Genomic DNA, 24,499 nt, shown 5'->3' with positions numbered 1-24,499 from the left:
AAAAACAATCAGCCTGGAGATTAGGACAATGTGATCTGCTGTTTTTTCATATTAAAAATGCAAAAATTAAATAATCTGAAAAAATACATTGGAAGCCCTGAAATTGCTTAAATAAGTGCAGAATATGTTCTGGCAAGGAAAAAAGCACAGCTCCGTGGGCAGGCAATCTTCAGAGGCAGATCAATAAGTTTTAGAGGGCGTATTTGCCAGTGGGAATGAACCTTACAAAAATAACTCAAAATAAAAAAATAATTGTTCAGTCAATTATTTAAAATAAGGATTTTCAGCTTCCTGACTTAAAATGCGATTAAAGCCAGTGATTTCAATATTTTGACTGCAACACCCCAGATCTAAATTACCTCCTGACACTGGCAAATAATTTCATTACGGAGGCTTTGCTTGTGTAATTGCAGCTGCTTTGATTCTCCCGCAGAAATCCTTATTTCTGAATACCCATTTATATGAAGGAGGTTGCATTTTTGCAGGGTGTTGGGGTTTTTTTTTTCCCCTCTCCCTTTTTTAGCGTGTTACCAATTTGCTCTCCATTCCCGAAAAAAAAAGATGAAAACTGCAGAGGTTCGGTGCGCGCCCGGCTTTACTCTGTTTTTCGGTATCTCCCCAAGCATCCGCACCGCAGGGGAAAGGGGCTGGGGCTCGCCGGGGTGGCCGTGACCCTCGGTCCAAAGCGGCAGCGGGGCTTGCTCGGGTATCTACCGAGCTTTGAGTCTCGGAGCTGCTTGATCTGGGCACGGAGCTGGCCCAAATGCTCTTCCCAAATTTCCCGTGGCCCTGCCCAGGGAATAGCCCTGCCCGGGAATGCCCCCGCCTGGACACCCCGGCTGAGCCGAGCGCTCATATGAGTCTTGTATTAGCTACGGCCCTTCAGTACGTGTGTGCTGGATTACTGGGTGCACGCTGACGGCGCCGCGTGGTCAGACACAGCCGTTCGGAGTCAGTCTGTCTGTCCTTCCAAAACGCACTGGCTAAAGCACAGCCGAGCCGCGGTGTCCGGGCGGCTTTGCAATGGCTCGGCGCCGCGCGGCCCCCGGCGCGACCGCGATTGCATTCGACCGAGCCCCGGGACGGGGTGACCTGGCGCTTCGCCGCCCGCCGGCGCGTCCGGGCAGGGATCGCGGTGCGGGACACCCAGTTCGGTGCCTCCGCCAGGGCTTTTATAACCTTGCAGTTTTCCCGTGGCCTAATAACGGCTCGGCACGTGCTTTTCTTGCGGGGGTTTTAATGTGACCTCGCTCTCCTCTGTGCCGTTGCCGGCTTTCACTAACCTGTGGCCGCGCGAGCAGGGCCAGGAGACACGAGGAGGAGACCGGCCGATGGACAGACGGACAGACGCTCGCAGAGGCAGTGCAATCGCGCCAAAGCGACTTCTCACGTTAAGCCAGGCCGGCAGCTGCCGCGTGCCCGGCGTCTCGTGTGCCCGGCCCCACGAATCGCCCCGGTGCGCCCCACCGCTCCCACCGCCCCTGCGAACCGTAAAGCAGGGAGACGAGGCGCTTCGAGTCGGGTATGATGGACAGCTTTTTTATTTCCCGCTGTTCTAATTTAACAAAGTGCTACATTCCATAGGTACAGTATGAGCCGCTCTCGTCGGAAATAGAAAACCACAAGAAAGCACACGGACCGCCAGCACTACGCCGCGGAAGCGGTCGCAGCCCAAAGAGATCTCGCCAAGGGTGAACATCTGGCATTAGAGACGCCTTTAAAAATCAGCAGCTGCACGGCGCAGGTGCGTGTCGGCACGACAAGACCTGCCCATCAGGCCGGCTGCTTCCTCCCATTGGGAACGGGGCCGGAAAGGCCGCAACGATTCTGTGATGCCTGCAAGGAATTGTGGCTTGTGCTATCCGGAAATCCCACCCTGGGCATCCAGAGGAGGAGAGAGGCGAGCTGCTCCCCTTGTGCCCAGTCGCGAGACTGTTATTGCTGCAGCGAAGCGGTCGGGGCAGCTGCGCCTTCGCCTCTGCGTTCAGCGGCTCGCGGGTCACCCGTGGTGGCACGGCGATGCCACCAACGCGGGGCCCGGGGGCAGGTCGCTGCTGCTTTTCTTCACCCTCTAGTTTTTAAAGGAATCTGCTTGCTCGTGTGTTTGTTTTAGAAACGCAGAGCTATCAATTAAATCGAGAGATCTTCAAGAGACCGGCAGCCTCCACTCCCACTGGGAACCTCCCTGTCCCCCGCCCGCAATCGGATAATTTCAGCAAACGCATCTAACGCCAGGATTTGTGCCAGAGAATATTTTTACGGGCCCAAGCCAAAGGCTACCGGCCTGGGATCAGGCACTGAGCAGAGACAGCGCCAAGTGATGCTTGTGCTTTCAGGACCTGCAGCAACGTCCACCGACGTCAGGGGCACTGCAGAAACCCCTGCCTGTGCCCCAAGGGCTCCTGGCAGTTTCACTGGACTCTAAGGCTGATTTTGACCATCCCTCTTGCCTCCACTCTACGGAGAGCTAAACTGCAAGATCTGGGGAGCCTCCAGGTTCTGGGGCAGGTGCCTGACTAGAAACAGCTACTAAATAAAAGCCACTAAAGCTCCTGGTGCTTGAAGGCATGGAAACCACTGTCCCATGAGTGCAGCATCTCTCCACAAATGGTGATTTTGCTCACACATGGGGTACAGACAGTGGGATCTTCAGGACCAGCGATGGCCCAACGAACTGGAGTACCAAGAGAGCAACACAGCTGAGATCTTTCTGTAGGTGTCCCCACATGTAAGCTCGGTGTTTTCCCATTGAATGTGCTGGTACTGAGGTCCTCCTCCTGCACGCCCTCCTAGACAAGGGAGAGATGCTGGCATCTGAGCCCTGCTCCGAAGTCCCCAGGGCCAGCAAGCATCCCCTGTCAACGGGCATTGCCTGGGATCTCTCTGCACTGCTGAGCAGCTTTTCGTGGCTCAGAAAGTCAGCCAACAGTAGTCTTCTGCTGGCCAGTACTTCCCAACCAAGACACCACAGCCCAAACAGGATAACAAACCTGGGAGCAATCCCACTGCAGAGTGGTGCCCAGAGCCAGAGACAGGCATGGGAGTGAAGCTGGACCGCCTGCAAAGTCTTCGGGCAGCCCTTCTACAGCACTTGTGCGCCGAACTGGCTCCAGCACAGACTCCAGAGCCAAGACCGAGCTGGCCATTTAGCTGGGCATCCCATTTAGCTCCAGCTTCCCTGCCTGCCCAGTTTTTCTCACCCTAATTCTTGTATAACCGCTGAGATATTATTCCAATTAGTTGTCAGCTCCACTTCTTGCACGGCCATTTTCCCAGCATCGCAGCAAACACGTCTGCATTGCAGGAGCAGAGCACACCCGCTCCATGTCCTCGCCGAGCGAAGGACACCCGCACTGCCCAGGGCACTCAGCACCCAGCGGTTTCACCAAAACGCTGGCTTCAGCACTCCAACGGGCAGCCAAACCTTTAATTTCTTACTAAGTTCATTATGTTGGGGAGGGAGAAAAAGAGAGACTGTGAAACTGGCTGCAACTGTAAAAGTTAGTGTTTCCCACACTCGAGTTTTATCAGCACAGTGAAAGGCTGCGGCACCTCCCTCCCAGCCTTTCCACTCCATCAAGCTGCCAGCCCATCTCCAGAGCTCCTCCTGCATTGCCGGAGCTGCAGCATTTGCATTCAGATCCCAGCCTGGCTCAGCCATCCCTCCTCCTCGTACCTGCCCGGCAGCCACGTGTTTTATCCGTTACTTAATGCAGCTCGTGCAGTTATCGCAAACTCCGCGAGCACATCACCATTAACAGGAAAACAAGGGAAGACTGTCCTTCACTTACTGCACAAAAGCCTGCTGATCCGCAGCTGTCTGGCTCTTGCTGGTACATCTGCTCTATTCTGCTCCACCTCTGGCAGCTCCTGTCTTCCAGCATCAGCTCAGGTCTCTCTTTCAGGGTACACCTGCACGCAGAGGAATCAGCCAGCCCAGTTGCCAAAGTTGCTGCTCAAAGACAAACTCCCTCCTGCGGAGAGGCCCCCTTTGCCATTGCTAACTCTCCATGCATCCCTATCTGAACTAGAGTGACACTTCACAAGAACATCTTGCAGCTGCCTCTGTAATCTTGTTTCCAGCCTGCATGGTGCTGTACCTAGAAGCCAATCCCTTCTGGAGGTGATCTGAAGCAACCTGGACTGGAGGAAAAGTCATTCCACCTTGCAACCTCCATCATCCCTTGCCATGAACAACTCCTAAAAGAGCCCAAAGGAAAAGATTTTCTGGTTCCCCAAACCACAGCTGCCAGGACTAGATAGCCACCAAAGCTAAACCGGACTGTTAACACCTCCCAACCACCTCCAAGCGCCAAAAGACTTAGGAATGAGAAGGAAATAGGGAGCGACCAGTCCAGAAGGAAAAGTTGCTCTTAGCTCAGACCAATGACTTGTTGCGAAAGAAAAAGGCTTTAATTTTGGGTAGGGGCACCTGGACTTAACAGTGGGCAGAGGATCACAAGTGGAAATAGATGCTGCCAGTCAGCAGCTGTTAAGAGATCTGGGGAAGCTTCCAGCAAGGCAAAATTCTCATGATCAAAGTTTCAGGAACGGAAAGGGAGACAAGCAAGCATTGCGGAGCGCAGGCTGGGAAAGCCTGTCCTAAAGGGATTAAGGAATAAAGACTCCCCAGCATGCTGATGGGCTGGGCTCCATTTTGCCTTCCACAACCAGCTTCCCACACACTCGGGAGGATGAACATGTGAGGGACCAGGCACAGCTCTTAGACTGGAAGACGTGCATCAGTAGCAGCATTTTGAATACAGGTGGTCCTGCCTGTCCATCTCCTGGTGGCTCACTAGATGTGGGGAAAGCCTACAGGAAAGTAGCTGGGCTCCAAAGAGCACTGCTTGTTTAGAATTGAACATCCCATCTGATGACTTAATGTCCCGAGGGGACCCTGGACCCTCTCAAGGAGGAGCGAGTTTCAGACAGGTCTTCTAAATGTGCTCTGCACCTTGCAAACACATTCGTATGCCCAGAAGACATCTGTTCACCACCACGTACATCTACACTTGGCAATCGGCCAGGCTTTTTCACCTTTACAAAGAATGTGCCCCTCCTCATACACTTCTCCCTTCCACCTCTTCAAAGACTTAGAGGGATTTAATCTCAGCAAATGTGTGCTCCAACCGTATTTGTCTAATCATGTCTCCTCTGGCAACAGTCACTCTTCCTGTATGAAGGACAATTTCCCTCAAAACAGTGATTTCCACCATGGAAACACATATGTTTTGCATAAATGTAAGATTAAAGAGTCATTTCACAACCTGAAGCAGAGACAAGGTAACACAGCCCTTTTTCTAGCTAGTTTTTACAGCATTCCTGTGCACAGCGACACTAGTTACCCCTGCTTGATTACAGTCACATCTCAGCCCCTGGCTGTCTCCCTCTGCAACATGCTGCCCTCATCCCATGCAGCCTTTAGTCATACCTTCGAGGCTTCATCTCCACAGCCCTGTGCAGCTGTCTGTCCTACAGCTTCAGTTACCCTTCCCCTTTGGCCAGATGTTCCCCAGCTTGACCATTTTACAGACATCACTCCAGCTGTGGCCGCCCGCTGAATTATGACTATCCCCCTATTAGCCATGAAGCCCTCAACACCAGCAGCCACCAGCTCTGCAGGCTTCAACACCTTTCTGCATTTGGTTGTATGGAGACAAGATCTGACACCCATCAGACCTACCAAAGATGCTGCCGTTCACGAAGCTTTCCGTGGCTGAAAATGCAATTACCAGTTGGGAAAGGAGACGGACGCTCCACTTTCATTCCTATGTGAACGCAGCCTCATGAAAGAGGTGAACCAGTAACAGGTGCCTTCAGACAAGAGCCAAAAGTTGAACCTGCCTTTTCTGTCACCTATTTGCACACTGAACAAAAGCTAAGAGATCCATGCAAGACTATCCATCAGTATGTGTGCGCTGGTATTTATTGTGCTGTAACAGACAGTGCTGGTTGAAAATGGACTAAGGTTTTTGTTGAGAATCAAGTGTTGAGGCCATTCCTGTGTGTTTCCAAGAAGCGTGGAACAGAGCTGAAGGGAGGATTTGGGAAAAAACAGGTGAGAATTGGGTAAAAGAGTGTAGAAATGTGTTTCAGACTGTAATAACAACACTGTACTTGGGCACTTCTCAGTTGACAAGGGATATAGTTCAAGTGTATAACTCATTAATTAAGCAGAGCAGCTAATTTTAGCACTAATGAACTCTAGCTCAGGTAATGTAACATTTAAAAATCAACAAACTGGACAGTAGTCATTCACAGTAAAGATTTCCATTCGCCAATTAGGTGAGAGCTATCGTTATGATTAGATTACTGCCAGCCAGAACCAAAAGAGTACACCAGGATAATAGGAAAATAATCATCCGTATGTATCCGCTCCAGCTGTAGCAATACGCGCTGCGGATCTGAATGAGGTGCCGGTGTGAATGTGAAATCTCACTACTGTATCAAAACAAACATCACTGCGCGTTACATGTAGAATATAGCATGCCGTTTCGCCAGGGTGGTACCAGCCACTGCTCGGTGGCTCCGAGCGGCTGAGAGCAGTAATGCAGCAGAAATTCGTTTGTTCTTTTTCTCCCCCTCCCTCGCTTGAAAAGTCACTGGATATCGCAACGGCTCTGCAGTTCAATTCAAAATTCATCTTCAGAGCTGTCAGCTAACAGCATTACTCGGTCCTGCATGCTGTTAAATTCCCTCTGCTAGGGGAAAAAAAGAAACATTAAAGAGCTCCAAATAGGAAAAGAAAATGAACAGCATTCAACTGCCTCCCCTGGTACCACGATCTAGAACCGCAGGGCATTTCAACCCAGAGAAACCTTTCGCCATAACTAGACTGCATTTACTTTATAACCAAAACTCTTACCAGGGGAGTGGGTAGGGACAGATTGGGGGTTTCCCGTTACAGCTGTTGTACCTTTCTTTTGTGCCTCTTTGAGCCATTTCTCCTTCGGCGATTCATGATCTTAATGCTGTAGAGTGCTCCTAGGATAAAGAGGGCTCCAGCTATCCCGACTCCTACAGGAACCAGCATTCCCGACATGTATCCTGCCTACATGGAAAAGAGACAAGCACAGCAGCACTCACAAAACCATCCGTTCAGAGTTGTTCTTCACTAGCCTATGACTGCAATACATCCCCATGCTGCTTTCCTCTAAGCTTATTGTGTTTGCGTCCTTATTACCCCTGCAAAAGATGAGACCTATATGCAGGACTCCTAAAAAAAATCTGGGAACTCTTTGAAACAAATCTGCACTTTATCCGCCTCTATTTTACACAGAAATTCCCGGACTGGTTCAGATTGGTTCAGCACCGTGGTCCAGCAGTGACCAGAAACATCTGTTTCTGAGGATGTGGTATATGGGGAATAATCCACTCCCACATCAATTTTTTAGTGAAAGTAATATAACTTGCTACCTTTTCGATCCCTTTTTGTGATGTCCTGTCTAGGCAGGAATCTGGGCCACGTTCTGCAAGGTGGTCACAGAGGTTTAAGGACACATTAAATGAAACCTTCCGGGTTTCCAAATCAAAGCTTTAGAGAGTCACATCCTATTAAAATCAAAATTGATGCGAACAAAAGACCATGGCAGGGTTCATCTGCAAGGGCCATAGGTGAACTGACCGTTTAGGTTTTTAAGGGCCATTGGAGGATGTATTTTGAGCGACTCACTGGACTCCCAGCCCCTAACCAGCCACACTCCAGGACCTAGCTGGAAATCACAGCTGTTCACTAACCATTAGCTTTTGCTCGCAGCTATCACTTCCTTATGACAGGTGAGCCAATGCAGTGCTCGCCCACAGCCAGGAAGGGAAATAATTTTGGTGCGGAGTTGCAAGTGCTGGGGTGAAGCGTCTGTTAATAAGCATGCATGGGCAAAGGAAAACCTCTACCGACTGCCAAAGGCAGGCAACCACAAGCCCCAAGGAATACCTGTAAACACTCAAAGAGCTTTGCTACATGCTGTGTAAAACAGGCTGAGTGCTACAACAAGCTCCCCAGGCATCACGGGCATAAACCGAGGCGCAGATGCTTGTATGTCCGGCTGTACTTAACAGAGCTCAATCCAGAGAGCCGCTGGCCAAGAGCTGCCCTTACCCTTTTTGCTCTGAATCCGAACTAGCAGGGTGGGGGCCGAGTTGGGTCTTGACGCACCCTTATGGTGCGCTCGTCGGCACTGCGCTGCCCAGGTGCCAGATACCAGGGAGGGAGCACATGGAAAGGGTGAGGAGCTGTTTTTGGAGGAAGGCTGTACTGCAAAGCGGCTGAGCTGTCCTCCACCTTGGAAGGTGGGTTCTGGGCTGGAAAGGGACCCAGTGCGTTTCCAGCTAGCTCTGAATCCTAAAACATGTCTTACCATGACCAAACTGTTAAATACACCTTGAGTAAAGAGCGTTACAAAGCTCCCAGGCTCCCCAAGCAGAGACGTGCTGGCATGGGAAAGCAAGAGCTTCAGGACACAGATGCTCTCTCTCGGCATGGGAATCAAGGAAGCTATTTCCAACACCTGGAACTGGGTCTCTAAAAGAGCTGAAATGCAAAAGCCAACTGTGCCCACGCACTGCAGGAAGAAGAGCAAGCTTGCCCTGGCCCTGCCCAGCCCAGGCTGATCCCCTTTGGCTTTGTGCTCAAAATCCAAGTGCTCGTTATATTTTACTGTTTTAAGTGAAAATTAACCCAAGTTTTAAAGTGCTAAATTGCTCCAGCATCCTCACCTAACTCAGTCTGGGGACTCAGTGGCGTAAGGGAGCCAAGTACGGCCTGGCTTCTTCTCCTGTTAGCGCTGCCTTCATTCACACGGCAGAAACCCCATTCTCCGCTTTGGCGGTACTGCTTTACCCTGTCCACTCTGCACGCCCCAGAACAGGTTCTACACCTGCCAAAGGCCACCTGCACAATTCAGAGGCCTCTTCGACAACTGGCAAGCCTCAGCCCGCCGCTTGCAGCAGCTCCTGTTCATCTGCACTCCCAAACTGCAACGAAGCTCGACAACACTTGCTTACGCTTTACTTCCGCGATCCACTCAGTGTGGAAAAAAAAGCTATTCCGTGTGCATTGCCCTGGCTTTGTATGCTCATCTGGAGCACGAAAACAACTGCTTTCATCTAGGACAGAAACAATGCCAACACGGGCTGTTTTGCGCTAACAAACCCCTTCAGAACTCGCTTGTTTTTCAAACAGCGACAACTCCATGCTCGGATCCCAAGGCTCGAGGGCTCAGGTATTTAACTACATCTTGCTGGTTCGCTCAGACGCCCTCCCAGTAAAGCCGGCCCTGCTCCGTGGATGCGCTTTGAGGGAAGCTGCCTGCCTGCATCCAAGTTCCAGAAAAAGGAGGTTAGTGAGAACACAGAGAAAAGATTGTATCTCCTCGAGGTAATTAAGGTGCCCTAATTGGGTCACCTAATTAGTGCAGTGGCAGGGTTTTTCTATTTCTGGAATTTTGCTGCTGGCACAGGCGGTGAGGAGAGCTTGGAAGTGCCTTTTTAGCTGCTGCCCAACTGAGTTTCCTTATCAGAAACTGCTGTTTTTAATCAGGTGAATTCTCTAGCCTGTCTGCGAGCCTCTTTCATGCTGCGCCAGCCCATGCTCTTTTTAAGGCTTCCCCAGACAGCTGGACAGATTTGTACCCCGAACACCTGCAAAGTGAACCAAACCCAGGACCTGTTCCCACAGCCCTTGTGAAAATCAGAGAGAACCCAACGGGGCACGTCCTCATCCCTTCCTTGAGGAATATCAGACCTGAAAGCTGACAGGGGGATCAGTTCAGTGATCTGTTATCTGCTTTTTGTCCTCCAAGGCATTTGCACAGTGTTTGCAAGAGTCCGGATATGGATCAGCTCACTGACACATGCTCCTGGCTCCACGTTCCCCGTGCTGTTCCCTCTCCTGGCAGCACGGGTCTGATGGACACAAGAGGGGCATCACTCAGGGATGGGGGAGTAATGTGGGCACATGACTGGGATCCTGGTTTAGATGGGAAGATTGTAAAATAGAGACGACCAGGTTCTACCAACCTCCCATGTGAAAAGAGCAGATATTAAGAATGGTGCTGATAAACTTAACAGGGAAGAGGAGGAAACGGGCTGGGCAGGTTTATTTGTGAGTGATTCTCTTTATCAGTATCGGGGTGGGGGTGAGGGAGAGGTAGCTGGGTTTTTCTGATGGAACAAATGACTGTTTTACGAAAAATGAGCAAGATGAAAGATCCTACTCCACATATCTGCCATTCCCCATTGGAAGGAGACAGCTCAGAGAGGAGCCTCTCTTTTAGGCAGACGCTAGCAGTTCGCCAGTGACAGTGGTGCTTGTGCTGGGCACTGCAACGCCGTCTGCCATCCACCTGCAAGCAGCTCAGTCCCTATCAAAGAGCAACTCTGCTGGAGCCTGGAACATGCACCCACCTCTGCAACGGGGAGGGAGAGAGGTAGCCAGAGGGACACCCAGAGGAAAGAAGTGAAAGCTACGGCTGCAGTGAGAAGATGCCCGATGCCCCCAAGAGCGCGTGGTGCAGGTTGGGGTGGGTCTGGCATTCGCAGGTGACACAGACACGGGCATGCTAGGTCCACGCCAGGCGCTCAGCCACTCTGGGTGTCTGCTTTTTACCTTCGTGAGGAAAACCATTCTCTCTCCCCTCAAGGTTCGCTCTGGCTGAATCCCAGGCCAAGATGCTCTGCTATGAGCATAGGTCGTACTAGACATGCCTCCTTCCTATTGCAGGCAGAAAACCAACTCAACAAGGGATGGGTAGAAACCCACCTTAGCCCTTCCACTGCCCAGCCATGGAAAACAGACAGCCAGACCCCTTCTCTCCAATCAGATTTGATGGCACAGGTACTGCTGAGATCTCATGGGAAGGCTGAGTTTTTTTGGGTGACAGTCTGCTCGAGCTTAGTGATAAATTTTCAGGGGTGGGAGTTCCCTACCAACTCATTATCCCATGTGTTTTCTCCTGTGTTAGCTCTGTTCCTGTTCAAGAGTTTCCAAATCCTGCTGAGTCACAAAATGTTGTGTCTTATAACACTACTGTCACCCCATTTCTAGTTTCATTGCTTTGCTGCCCCCAACACAACATTTGGAAGGTTTCACAACCTTTTCAAAATGTTAGTATTTGCCCTAGGACAGCAGCATTTCTGCCATTGCTGGTGTAACTCTTGATTCCAGGTAGCACCATCTTGGGAGGTGGGAGGGTCATCAGGGAGAAAAGATCAGGGTCTGATATCTTTTTAGTGTTCCTGTGCTTGCCCTTTGCCTCTCCAAGACTTTGCAGCTCCTCTTACATGTGGCAGCAGGACAGGTTTAGTTCAGGAGCAGTGGCCTGGCACTCAGCCTCTCACACCAACCTGCAGGAGGGACCCAGAACCAAGCTTCGGACACAGACAAAAGAGGCGGAGGAAAGCTAAAGGGCAATAAAAAAGTAACTTGGGTGGTCGGAAGAGAAGGTGCTTTACTAGTCCAGAGAAGTCTATTAAACACCCCTGTCCCTGGTTCTTCTCTTAGTTACTCATCAGGAACGTACTGTGTATTTACACAGATACACACAACAGCAATATACACAACAGCAGCATCTGGTTCATTGTCTCCCAGAGAAAATTTTAAGCCCCTTCACAACTGTCTTTGTAGAGCTAATGAATTACACTGGCAAGAGTTTATTTATTCCTCAAAGCAAACATGTTTTTGCTTTTAAAAGGATTGAGAGAAACACAGAGCCTCCTACCTTATCTTTCAGCTTCTCCATCCAGCTTCTCACTGAAAAATAAGACAAAATATAAGCTGTAATCATGCTACTTATGTTATATTAATTAGCGACAAATGATAATGATAGCATTAAAATAGACACTAATTAACTTGACAAGCTTCTAACATTTTTCATTAGACTTCCTCTCTTCTCATTCATGAAGGAGAGCAAATGCAGCAAATCAACAAGAGAAACTCTTCAAGCAACTTGGCAGGCAGGGAGCTTGTTTTTTCCTGTGTAATCCACACCTTCAGATGTGATTATAAGAGGAAGAGGAAGAACAATGCTTCAGGTTGCTGGTATTTAACCAGCACTTCTCATACACACGCTGGGCACATCTGAGAGGGAGAAAACAATATTATAGCACCACTGTCTCCTTCCACCAACCTCTTCTACATAGTCATTCTTCCCTCTGTTAGGCATAAGCCTGTACTGATACCTAAAAAGACATTTTCCCCCGTTAGCTGTCACGCACAGGGCTGGTCTCCTGCTGGCCCTGACCTTGCCGCAGGAGAACGTAGGTCATTCGCCTCCTCCCTGCACAGCACCCAGCGGCAGGCTGACCTGGTGTCGGGTCTCCAAGCTTTCATGGTCCTGCAGCAGCCCTCAACCCAAAAAAACCCTCATTAGCTCTCCCCTTTTGGGCCCATTGCTATGGCCATCGAGACTTGTGAAAGCCTTTTTCTGGAAGGATTAGCACATACACAGCCACTGCCAGCTCGGGGAAGTCACCAGCTAACATCTGAGGACTGAGACAGCCCTGGAGGTGCTAAATTACTAAAGCAAGTAAGTTTACACCGTCATCACTAAGGCTCTTGTTTCCTAACAGTTAATATAAATCCCATGAAATATGATACTCCAGAATTAGAAGTCTTCAATGGCATGTACTTTGGGATGAAATATTAAGCTAATCTCAAAGAACTGCAAATGATTAGCAGCGGGTGCCTGGTTCATTAATTCTACAGGCAATTCTGGATTTGTCTGCATTGCACAGAAGACAAAACGCTCATCCTTTAGGATATCAGCTACTGTTTTAATGAATGCCCTACTCGTAGCTAAGAGGCAGCAAAACAGCGAAAGGTAGTTTTTATCATGGTTCAGCAACTGTATTTTAAGCTGTGGTCATGGATCCCAGTCTCTCCGTAAGGACAGTGCTACAGGCTTGATAGGAATCTTGGCTGCATGAATGTGCTTCTGAAAGACATTTTGCCCAAGATGCACTAGATCCCAAATGTAACATACCCCTTATGGAGGGAGACCTGGCTTCCAAAGGGTACCTTTTTCCAGAAGCTCATTTCAAAGCTTTCATTAGCAGTATTAGAGTCTGCCTGTTGGCACATCTACATGTACCTCTCAGTATAACCATCCTTCTGAAATAAAAACATTACTGTGAGTGAGTAGGGTGCAGCAGTAGTGCCGTGCAGAGATTATTTTTTTATGTCTCAGATAAAATACAGAGAGGTGCAGCAGTTGGGAAGTAATAAGACTCAGCTCAGACCTTGTCAGCATCACTGAATTATACTAAAACATTTTAACAAGTTTGACGTGACTTGAATAGTCACCTTTAATCTACCAGTAACACAGCACCTTCCAGACAGAAGGATCCTAAACCATCTAGAGCCGAAAAAACTGTGAAACAAAAGAGCGTACATGCAAGTACAGCTATCTCAGACAACAGACAGCACCGCTGCCTGGGAAAATTCCATTTAAAACCCAAAATATTGCTCTCATTTTTTAACTGTGCCACTGTGCTTCATTCCAGGTTCCCAAGACGAGTGGCGATGGCGATTCACAGTTAAATAACAACAGCCACCGGTTCAAAACCTGCAGTGCACATTTTGAGGCTTTTGACTGATGCCCTCGACGCACAGGCACCAACACCTCCGTGCGCGGGCACCGTGCATGCACCGAGCCAGTTAAAGACGCTGTGATGCTCAGCTGGCCCCAAACCAAGCTAAGCACAAAGGCTATTTTTATACGTCTTTCATAATAATTCCATCGGATTGGTGACCTCATCAATAGTTGACCCACTTTCTCGCAGCTGAACAACAACGGCACCTCTCAAGCAGCAATTAGCTTCAGAGCATTGCTGACAATTAGTATGTAGCAGCTGATATTTCCACTGGGGAGACAATCTCACAATATTCTACTACCTGCTTTCAAAGAATACAAATACTGGCTTCATTCCCTTCTGCACCACAAAATGAGCGGCTTTTCTGTTGGGACCCACGGACACTCGGGTACAAACCTTGACTTGCTATTTATACAGTTGCCCGATATTAAAACTGGCCTCGTTTTCAGCAAGTAGAGCACATGTCAGACACCTTCCTGATTCAGTCTAAACCACGGGGGAAATGATGTCTCTGGCTGTACACATCCATAATTCTGTTTATCCAAAGGAAATAAGGGCATGTGATATTTCTGAGATCACGTTGCCATTTATTAGGTATTAGGAGGAGCTAGTTCTACACGCTCCAACAAACTATACAGATGGCTTTTATCTTCACTTCTGCTGTCTTGTGCCACCAGCACCCCGAGAAAGGCCAGGAGCCCTCCAAAGCTCTTTATTTTGCCCATCCTCGTGGAGAAATCTCTGCCAGGTGGTTTCTCCCCAACTCCTTGTGGGATGCTCTGCCGCAGCCGGGGATGACGGACGCCCGCTCGCGGGGAAGGCATGGAGCTGCACGGCAGCAACCGACTCTCGCCGGCAAGAGCAGGCGGCGCGGAGCAACCGTGGGGACATGGCCAGGTTCCCGACAAGTCAGCGAGCACGGTGTTAGAGTGAACTACAAATCGGTTTTAATGTTACTAAATGCATCCAGCTGTTTTAACACTTGTGAGGAAACACCAAACCATTGCGTCATTAAAACCAAGTGCTCACTGTTCCACTTATTTACACATAGGCAGAAACGCAGCGTGAGGAGTAGATAAGGCCCTTTTTCAAGTTAGAATTGATATCTATGCTGAATAGCCGCCGCCAATTAAATTTAGACTGCAGACTCTAATTAGACATCATTATTCATGAAATTAATACACTCAACTTGATCTTGGAAGAGGAACATTGTGGGTGGGATTTTCTCATAAAAATGAAACGCTCCTGGAGAACACTGGGTGCCTTGCCAATGACACCCAGCAAATAATTAGTATCAAATAATCTATTCCATGTATTTTTCATCACATCCTTTTTATTCTTTGCCTGATCACAGAATGTCCTGAACAAGCGGCAAAAGCCTCTGGGTTAGAAATGACTAACAAGTGCGTGCAGTGATTGATTTTCTGTCCCTGGCATTTTAATTTCTAGTCCGTGACTAGTACAACCGAACCCACGGTGCAAAACGCTCCCTAACTCTCTGCCTCGGCTTAATTTTGAACCCCTCTTTTCCCTGGGAGCTGAGTTAGATCAGTGTGGAGCCCTTCTGCAAATCACATGCAGAACCTGACATTTCCTCAGTGATTTATACAACATCTGCACCTTTGCAAATTTAATTTTAAGTAACGCATAGCTTAAGATTTGCAACCCAGCTCAGCCTGAGCACGGAACCGCACAGAGGGATGAAGTATCTGAGCCCAACCAGGAGCGCCGTTGTCCGGAGCTGACTCCAGAGCCGCCCAGGATGAATTCAGACAGGTACAGATGCACTGTGCTATTTTTAGTCATTTTTCCCCAGCTCTCTCCTTGAAAATGTGCAGACAGCCATCAAGACGCCAAGGTACCAATTAAAGAAGTTATGCTACATGTTCCTGGGAGTAACCTGATCCAAAGGAAGGGTCGAAAACAGCCATGAGCGAAGCCTTTCTCAAAGTTTGCTTTTTGCCCGCCACAGGCAGGCGGCTCCGTGCAGGGGCCCTAGGTGACATTTAAGAGTACATAGCTCTGGACAGTCCAACAGCTCCTTTCACCGCCAACCTCTACAATGCTGTTAATCCAAACAAATCCTTGTGGGAGATGTCTCTTATTCATGACTATCCGGCGTGGCGAGCCAGCCCCCAGGCCCAGCCACCCCAGGTAAGTCCCCGCTCCAGCACAGATTTCCTAACTGGGTTTCAGCAAGTCACTTGCTTCAGGACAGCTTGGACAAATGAATCCAGGCTTCACTCATCAGCAATTAAATTAAACCTCTCCCCGCCTTCTTGCCAGCCTTTCTGGCTCTTTATGCCTCACCTGCAGTTCTTCCTCCCACGGGTTTAGGCTGTGGTTTTATGGGACAAAAGACGCAGTTTAAGGCTACAAATTACCCTCCTCCAGGGTATTTCTCACCATGTGTTCCCGTCCCTCTCCTTTTCCCTGTGTCCGCAGCTTTGCATCCCCTCTACGAATAGATTGAGCCAGCTGAGGCAAGCTGCCCATTTTTTTGCCGGGCTTCTCTTTAAAGCCAGAGTGATCAGATATAATTTACAACAGAGAATCGAAGGGGAAGAGGTTTGGAAGCTGCCTCCAAGTTCAGCTTGAAACACCCTCTGAGAGTGAAGAGCTTGCATGATTTACAACAGGGAAAAAGCCAGTATTTATCACTTCTGACCAAAAAAAAAAAAATTAAATTACTAAAGGAATGACAGACCATATTTACCGCGAGTCTAAACCACAGTCTGACACTTCCCTCCTAGGGAGGAGTCCCACCTCTCGGTGCGGGGCTCCGGGAACTCGGAGCACGCTCAGCTTACGGCCCCGCGAAGTCGGGCTCCCCGCGTATCCTGTTACAAATAACTCACCTGAAAGGAGAGGGGATGTTAACCAAGGCCAAAGCTCTGCAAAAAGCACGCACAGTATTTCATTTGCAGTGACTCACGTGACTACTGTGCCTCCTCAGCCAGGAAAAAAACGGGTCCGTGTATATAGCTTTTAGCTGTGCCCTCCTTCCCTGAATCCTTATCAGTGGCCTTTACTCCTGATCTCATTTCTTGTTGCTATTCAGATTACTGTTTATCTAAAACTAAATTCTTGGTTATTGCTCAGGTCTTTGTTCTCACCTCAACCCTGAAAGCTGCAGGGTGCTGGGTCCCGGAGCCAGGCTCTAGTTTTATACCCCTCCATAATGCACCATCAAATCTCTTGCCAAAGGCTTTTCTCTGCTTCCCTCACCAGTACCCTCAGAAATCAGGAGCACAAGTCCTCTGGGCTTCATGCTTTGTCAACTTTTAATAATCCTAATTGCCTAATTATCCATTGCAAAGCAATGATAAAGCCTGCTTAATAATTCTGCTCACTTCTCATTCATTCTCTCACTTCCCTGGATAAGAAAAAGCAAAGGCTTCACCTTCTGGTGAGGATTTCAATCAATAATTCATGCCTCATCCCAACAGTTACATCTCTCCCTTTCTCTCCTAGATGCCCTGATGCTCTATCTTGTCACTTTAGTTTCCATCTTATCAGCTTGTTTTAATCATATTCCTTTTTTTAATCACCATCTTCAAGTAATTCTGCTTCTGCATGACAGAACAGGCACGCCGTCCCTTTGACCTGCACATCTAGAGCTATTTTCCAATCCAGAATTTATATCTGGATTCCAAAATGTCATGTTGACACTGATCTGTCCATCTAGCATCCTCTTTTTAATAATTCTTCATCACAGCCATAGAGACCAGTTTTGAAAACGTGGCACCAGGTTCCTATACATTCTCCCAAGGACAGACAAAGGGACTGAAGGATAGTTTTATTGTTAAGAACTGAATCGGCACTCGCATAGTCTGGGACAAAACTCTGATTTTGTCACCGACTTCTTGCAAGACCTCAGGTAATTACCTAACCTCTTGGGGCCTTTGCTTCTTCATCTTGGTAAAATGGGACTGATGATATTTGCTGTGTCTCTCAGCTATTGGCAGTGTAAGATCTTCATGGGGGGAACTTGACTTCATAGGTGAATGTACAGCACCTAGCACAAGGAACCCAGAACATCTCGGGGCATCTGCGTGTCGCAGATGGTAATTTCCCACAGAGTATCTGCAGTTTGCCAGCAAGCCATTAACCCAGCAATTACACCTGTAATTCTCTAAATGCATTAGGCCGAGGGAACAGCACAAGGCTTCATTCTAAGAAATCAGAAAATATCTAGTCACCCATACACTCTTGGGGCAGGAAAGATTTGGATCTAACAGCTACAGTTAATTGCTTTCACGTCTGTCTAAAATCAGTACTGCAGCAGAGACATACAACACAGTGCCGCTGCCCGGACCTCCCTCCCTCATCTAGTTACTCATGTTATCTCAGGAACTAGATAAGCTACGTAAGGACCAAGACCCTCGCTGCCCCAGGTGCTGTACCAGAAATCAAATGACAGCATCTACAGCAAACGGCCTGTGTAAGACGAGATGCAGAAGGCAAAGGCAGATGAATCCAAGGAGCAGTAAGAAAAGCTCTTTTCGAGCACTAAATGTGAGTGTAACGCAAACCCCTGCAGTAGATTTGGGGTTTGTTCTGCCTCCCTCTGAACAGGACAAGCTCTTAGTTCCACCCACTGCTACATTCATTGTAATGTGGGAAGAGGCCAGTTTTGCGCATCTTCAAGGACACAGAAATTGTAAATATGTAGTTATGAGACTTTGTATCTGTCACAGGACAGTTAACTGCATCTTGCAGCTGACGTGGTTCAGTACAGTTCTGCCATCATTTCTTTTTTCCCTAGGACAAATTGATTCACTTATTCCATGTCTGCCAATATCCTGCTCTTCTCAGTCTCATTCCTGGTCATGAAATGGCTGGTTTTGGTGTTGCTTCTGGTTAGCGCTCACAACCGGTGGCAGTCAAAATGAGGAAACTTCGCCCTTATCCTGAGAATTTTTACAGTGATCATCTTGCCAAAATAGTTATACGCATAAGAGTCCGCAGTGAGAAAACAAGATGTTACTGTTCTTTAAGGTACCTGTTCAATCTCTGTTGTGTACACGAGAGCAAGTAATCTGCTAGAGTTAGTTCTCTTCTTCCCTCACCTGCAAAGGCACACACAATTTCCAGACTGTATTACTTGTTCTAGCAAAGGAGGACTGGTCAAAGCACGAAAATAAAGAAAACATTGATTACTTTAAATCAGTCTATAGACACCAAGCAATCTGTCCTATGTTACAGATCTCATCCCTTTCTCTTTCAGATAAGACTTTCTTTTAAATGAGACTACAGAGAACAATTTTGCAAAAATGCTCTGACAAGTTAATAGCACAAGGCTGCATCAACTCCATTTCCTTAAAAAACACAATTGCAAATTTACTTACTAGCACAAATAAATAAAAGCGAAAATGGCATTTTGCTGGAAGGCAGCATTTTTTTAATGCCAGAAGAAATACTACTTCTACTTGATGGGAATTTTGATGAGTGTATTTCCCTTCGTGACCAACTGAAAAAGGCTTGAATGGCCAGATAATCAAACAAATGTCAAGCTCACAATTATCATTTATGTTTTCAGAAAAAAATTCTGTCATGTGAACTTTGAACTAACCAAGCTAACTTCTATAGCTATCATGCAACAGTCAGTTTTATTAACTGTACAGAATATAACCTGTTCTCTCTCTGCGCAGCTAAAACCCAAGCTTGGCTCTGCTTTATCACCCGCCAAGACCTACTGAAAGGTCTTTAGAGGAAAAGACAGATGGTGAGGAGAACTTGCCAAGCTCACCCAGAAAGCAGAAGCTAAGGTGGGCTGCCTAACTCCTCTGACTACATTGATCCTTTTGACACTGCCTTCCCCATGGCATTGGGTTGGGTTTCTTCTTCTCCGTAGCAAACATCCACCTCATCACTTGCTACCTGCACTTCTCTGTAAACTCACTTCTCCTGTGGTGCCTTGGAAACACTTGCTGGCTTGGATGAGCTATTTGTTTCTCTCTATGTGATCCCAGACAGGCACAAGATGTTAAAACGGAGCTAAGGTAGAAAACCTCTCAGAATCCTAAAAGACATTTGCGGGATGTTGTTGTGAACAGGCTGTCACAATATGTTGCATGATTAAACATTTAGTGCATCGCACAGTGTACAAAAACTACACGCACTCCGGGAAAAGGAATGCAAACCTCGCTTATGGAAATGGGAACACCTCCTCCAGCACACACACACTGGAGCAGATCCTCAGCCGCTCTACGCTGGCACAGCTCCTAGAGCAACACACAGATTTACAAGCAGCTCTGAATCCAGCCTGCTTTAGCTAATGGGCTTTCTTGTATGCAGAAAAGTTTCATATCACCAGTTTTCATTCATTATACAGTCACAGGGCCCATATTGCAAATACAAAGCATTCCTAAAAATAAGCAGGAATTGGGATGCCTTAGTTCCTAACTGGCTCTGCCACTGGTAGCTAACCCTCCTCCTCTGTAAAATGCACGTAATCATTACCTACATGAAAGGGAAAAATGCTTGCAAGGCTGAGATTTATCCCATCAAACTTCAGGCACTTATCTGAAATGCCTAAATTAGAAGTGTAGCTACCTTCAGCTCCCAGAGTCACAGAGAGAGAGACCGGCACCTGCAAAAGGTGATTCATCCCACTTCAGGTCTGGATTTTTCTCTGAAGATGCTCTTCAGTTCTGCTGGCTACAGACAGATGTCCGGGCAGCTCTGATGCCTAACTTAGAGGAGGGGGATCTGGGCCAAACTGCTTGGATATTTCCAAACAGAAAGTTTCATTGAGGGTAAGTGCAAAGCATAGAGACAAGATATGCAATAGTGAAGGAGGAAGCACAAAGGCTCTAAAGCCAGGGGAATGGGGACAGGGGGCCACACACTATTGTTGACATATATTGTGATTAACTGTCCACAGAAGCTGCCTGATTCCCATTCTGTGATCCTGTCTTCTGTCCCTCCACAGTCAAGTCCAGCCTCTGTAACATTAGTCTTACTGAACCAAGGAGAGAAAGAGAAATATCTTAAAAGCACCTAAAAGACCTAAAATACAACAACCATTCCACAGCATGAACATGCCATGACTGCAAGGTCTAGTATCTTGAGGCTGAAAGTAAGTACAGTGTGGTCTCACGGGGAACGGTGAAGATCTCTCTTCAAAACACACCAAACTTCAACCTCTGGGTCCCCTTGACCACAACACGTCAGACAGGAAACCCTGATTTGGGTCTAAAGAGCTTCCAGGCCTGCTAGGTCTTCACACTACATTTCTTCTCTCAGCTCCTCTCTAAGGGAAACAGCATGTTGAAAGAGGGGTAGTATTTCCACTGGAGTTTTGCTTTTATCCTGTTGCTCATAGGAAATTTTTAATCCGCTCTCTGTGTCACAAGAGCCCAGGTTAATACCATCTGCCTCGTCACTGCAGTAGGAAGTGAGGAGCCTGAACAAGTCTTTGATTCCACCATCTCAGACGCGGTCTACCACTGTTGTCTCCTGCAGAAACCATGACCAAAGGAGCTTTGGGCAGCATGTTTCCACCACTCTGGAAATAAGGACCAAGCCCTCAAATTTGGTTTGCGATACTACAGGGAACCAGAGAGAGGTCTCAAATGTCCACAGGGCTCCCACCCCGGAGGAGGTGTAGAGCAACAGCCACCCTGGCCGGAGAACAGAGGAACGGTGCCCCTCGGCCAGCTCAGTCTGGTGTGATTTGGGCTAGAGACAGAGGGATCCGCAGACAGAAATCAGCTGGGTGGCAGACTAAAACATCTATATGGCAACATTTTACAAAAATTCAGAGCACAGGGATTTCAACCATTAGCATCAGCTCTGGAACGGGTAGGTTAATGCCCTGAATGAAGCACTCAAAAGGCACATGAAAGCTTTCATAGGACACATGGCTCTTCAACTGCTACTATTAGGTAGTAATGTTTGGATAGCAATACATAAATAAACTACACAAAAAAGCTTTGTTAAGAAGTTTACTAAAGCTGCAAAATCAAGCTTCACGAGTAAAGAAATGCCCTATCTTGAATATTCAGCAGGACACCATTTTTAATTGCCCATTACTTTTTTCTCAGAGATTTCCATTAAAAAATGTTGCTTTTTTTCCCCCTCTCCTCAGCCACTGAAGCAGCTCAACTATTTTAGCTGAAATTTTTTCCAAAAGTCTGGCAGCCTGCATGGGAAATTTCAGTCCAAACGGTTAAAATCTGGCAAAGGTATAAGCAATTAAAACATAACAGGGAACATCGGACAAGTTTAACGTTGACACTGCTGTTGTTCCCAGGCAAGCCACACACGGGTGCAGATGTACGCTGCAGTGCCGTCTGGGCGAAGCGCTACCGTTCAGCAGTAAGCACATCTCCACCTTAAAGACAGATTTTTAAAATGCTTTACGACGGACTGAGCTACTCAGTTGGCAGTTTCCTGATTTACTGCAGTTGAGGACATGGCCCTCAAACATAAATTCTTTGCATCGTCACCCAGGCCTCTGCTCGGTTTGCAACCTGCCCAAGTCATCGTGGGGAGTAGGGAAAACAAAGCTCAATAAATAACGGCTGCGCACCTCCAAGCAGCTCTGCAGCACTCGGGAAGCTGTGCCATCCGATGTCACCAACTCAGATAGGGAACCTGCAAAAATGTTGCAGGAATCTTGTAATTACATACCTCAATCTTTTAGATCTTTCTTGCACCGACTCTCCCTGCAATCAGTGGTTTTGCCTGACCCAGGACCGTAGGATTTGACCCTTTATTTTGTAGAAAAAGAGCACGAAAGGGAAATCAGTCTCAAGCTACTTTTCAATGCCCATTTTTCAGCGAGCCTATTTTCCGCTCCATAACCCAGCACCCTTTCCCATAGTCTGGGAAAGACAGATACCACTTTTGCAAATTAAAACTAAATGTCAAGTAGCTGGGATGCGGGGAGTGAAAAAGCCAGAGCAGATGGAGAGAGCATCCCGTGCATCTTCTCTCTGCTCTAACGGCATCTCGTTTCTGTTGCAGGACAACAGCAAAACAAAGGTCACTGCACTTTGACTAAGGTATCTTCCAAATTTCTGCAGCCACAGGGTCTCTTTAAAGAGAGCAGAGGTCATTCTGCCATGCTGCTGCTCTATCCACTCATGTACTTCAATCCTTTCTAAATGCAAGCCACACAAACTTGCACGTCCTCCTCACAGAGACCTCTTCCTTATCTACTTTGAAGGATCAGCAGTTAAATTCAAAATTTGTTTCTCTATTTCAGTTTATGTCTAATATTAATCAGGCTCTGAAAACATTTTTGTTTTGTTTTTTTCCTTCCATAAAGAGCAAATATATTTTTCAATTTTTTTTCCTGATGATACTGCATAAATGATTTTTCTGCAGCAAACAATGCTAAAATAAGGCATTTTCCATTTTTGCATTTAAGAAAAAGGAATTTACTTTTTTAGTTCAAGATTTGGCCTGTATTTCAGCTGGAAAGATGCAACACTAGTCATGAAATGGCATAAGATCAATAAAGTACTAAACGGTTGGAAATAAAAATGAAGGAGTTGACTTTTAAGGGAAAAAATAGGCATTGAATTTTGTTTTCAGCAAACAATTCTAGTAATTAAACCACAAAGCCCTGAGCATCGATCAGATGCTGGAAATAAAATCCGTTTATCTGAGACTCATTTTCACGCAAATACTTATGAACATCAGCAGACTGAGCAGAGTCCAGTATTAGTCGCAAACAAAAATGCATTTGCTTATATTTGCAAACAAAAAAGGTTGATTCCACATTCCTTTTGCATCAAAAACTGAACACTGGATCCCCACCGTGATGGGATGCGCTTGTACTGCAACACCAAATGGGGACTTAAGGTTCTTGACACTGGTTCGACAGCCTTGCAGTTGTCGTCCTGTATAACCACAGGCAAGTCAAATAATCTCTGTTTTTCCATTTCCCATCCCTAGCATGGGAATATTAAGGGTAGGTGTCTCCTCGCCCTCCAGTCTGTCTTTTCTGTTTCTATTCTAAGTTGTTTGTGTCAGAGACTCTTCCTACACATTTTAGTAGCCCCCACTGTAACATCTCCATCTCAATGTTATGTTCTGGAAGCTAGTACAACACAAATATTAAATCACAGTAGGATAGTCTTATCCAGAAATAAATGTCCTTTAGGACACCATTAGTTTAAGTATCAAAGTATCGAGGGGGCCAAGGAAAAACAGATATATTCTCCCTTTGAGACCCTCCTTAGCACGCACTCAGAGAGAACACTTTGTATTACCTCTTCTTGAAGATAAGGCGTGCAGGAAAGATTTTAGCAAATGTTTGCAGAGGAGAAGCAAATTGTCCAACGACTAAAATTGACAAAATTGTCTAAATCACAGAATCACAGAACAGTCGATGTTGGAAGGGACCTCTGGAGATCATCTAGTCCAACCCTCCTGCTCAAACAGGGTCACCTAGAGCATGTTGCCCAGGACCCTATCCAGATGGTTTTTGAGTATCTCCAAGGATGGAGACTCCACATCCTCTCCGGGCAACCTGTTCCAGTGCTCTGTCACCCTAAAGACTAAAGAGAAAAGAATTCTGCTGCTCTGAAAGCTGCTCTGAGCACATATTGTGGCATTGCTTAACAGAAGAGTTGAGCCCAGCCTTCCTCCTGCTCCAGGAAGAACATTAAACATGGGGCTAATAGACCAAACTCAGCCTTATCCATAGCGGTGAAATTCCACTGACTTCAGCAGAGTAGCATCATTTCTACCAGACCTGAGGATGTGCCCTGCCCCAGGCATGCTGCTACATTATATGCCTGTAGATATCTTTAGATTGATTTTATCTGTAGATCAATATCCTTGATAACACACACAAAATTGCGCAAACTGCTGCAAGAAGCCCAGTCCTGGGGAGGAGGTGATACCCAAGTGCAACTCGTCAGTATGTGCTTGCCTGAACTTCATA

General features: G+C 47.3%; 1 protein-coding gene across 1 annotated transcript in view; it reads right to left on the bottom strand.

Annotated features, from left to right (window-relative positions):
• Nucleotides 1-5,911: 5,911 nt before the first annotated feature.
• ARMH4 (armadillo like helical domain containing 4) overlaps nucleotides 5,912-24,499 on the bottom strand; it is a 75,248-nt gene continuing 56,660 nt past the window's right edge. Inside the window, exons 6-8 of the mRNA XM_067295119.1 lie at nucleotides 11,721-11,752; nucleotides 6,920-7,054; nucleotides 5,912-6,704 (exon numbers count right to left, since the gene is read on the bottom strand). Of these exons, the coding sequence (XP_067151220.1) occupies nucleotides 6,636-6,704; nucleotides 6,920-7,054; nucleotides 11,721-11,752 (236 nt within the window). The 3' untranslated portion in view covers nucleotides 5,912-6,635. The remainder of the gene's footprint in view (nucleotides 6,705-6,919; nucleotides 7,055-11,720; nucleotides 11,753-24,499) is intronic.

Source organism: Apteryx mantelli, chromosome 4, assembly GCF_036417845.1.
Source record: "Apteryx mantelli isolate bAptMan1 chromosome 4, bAptMan1.hap1, whole genome shotgun sequence".
In the NCBI taxonomy this organism is placed as follows: domain Eukaryota; kingdom Metazoa; phylum Chordata; class Aves; order Apterygiformes; family Apterygidae; genus Apteryx; species Apteryx mantelli.
Note: the sequence above shows the minus strand (reverse complement) of the source record. Positions and strands in the feature narration are given on the sequence as shown.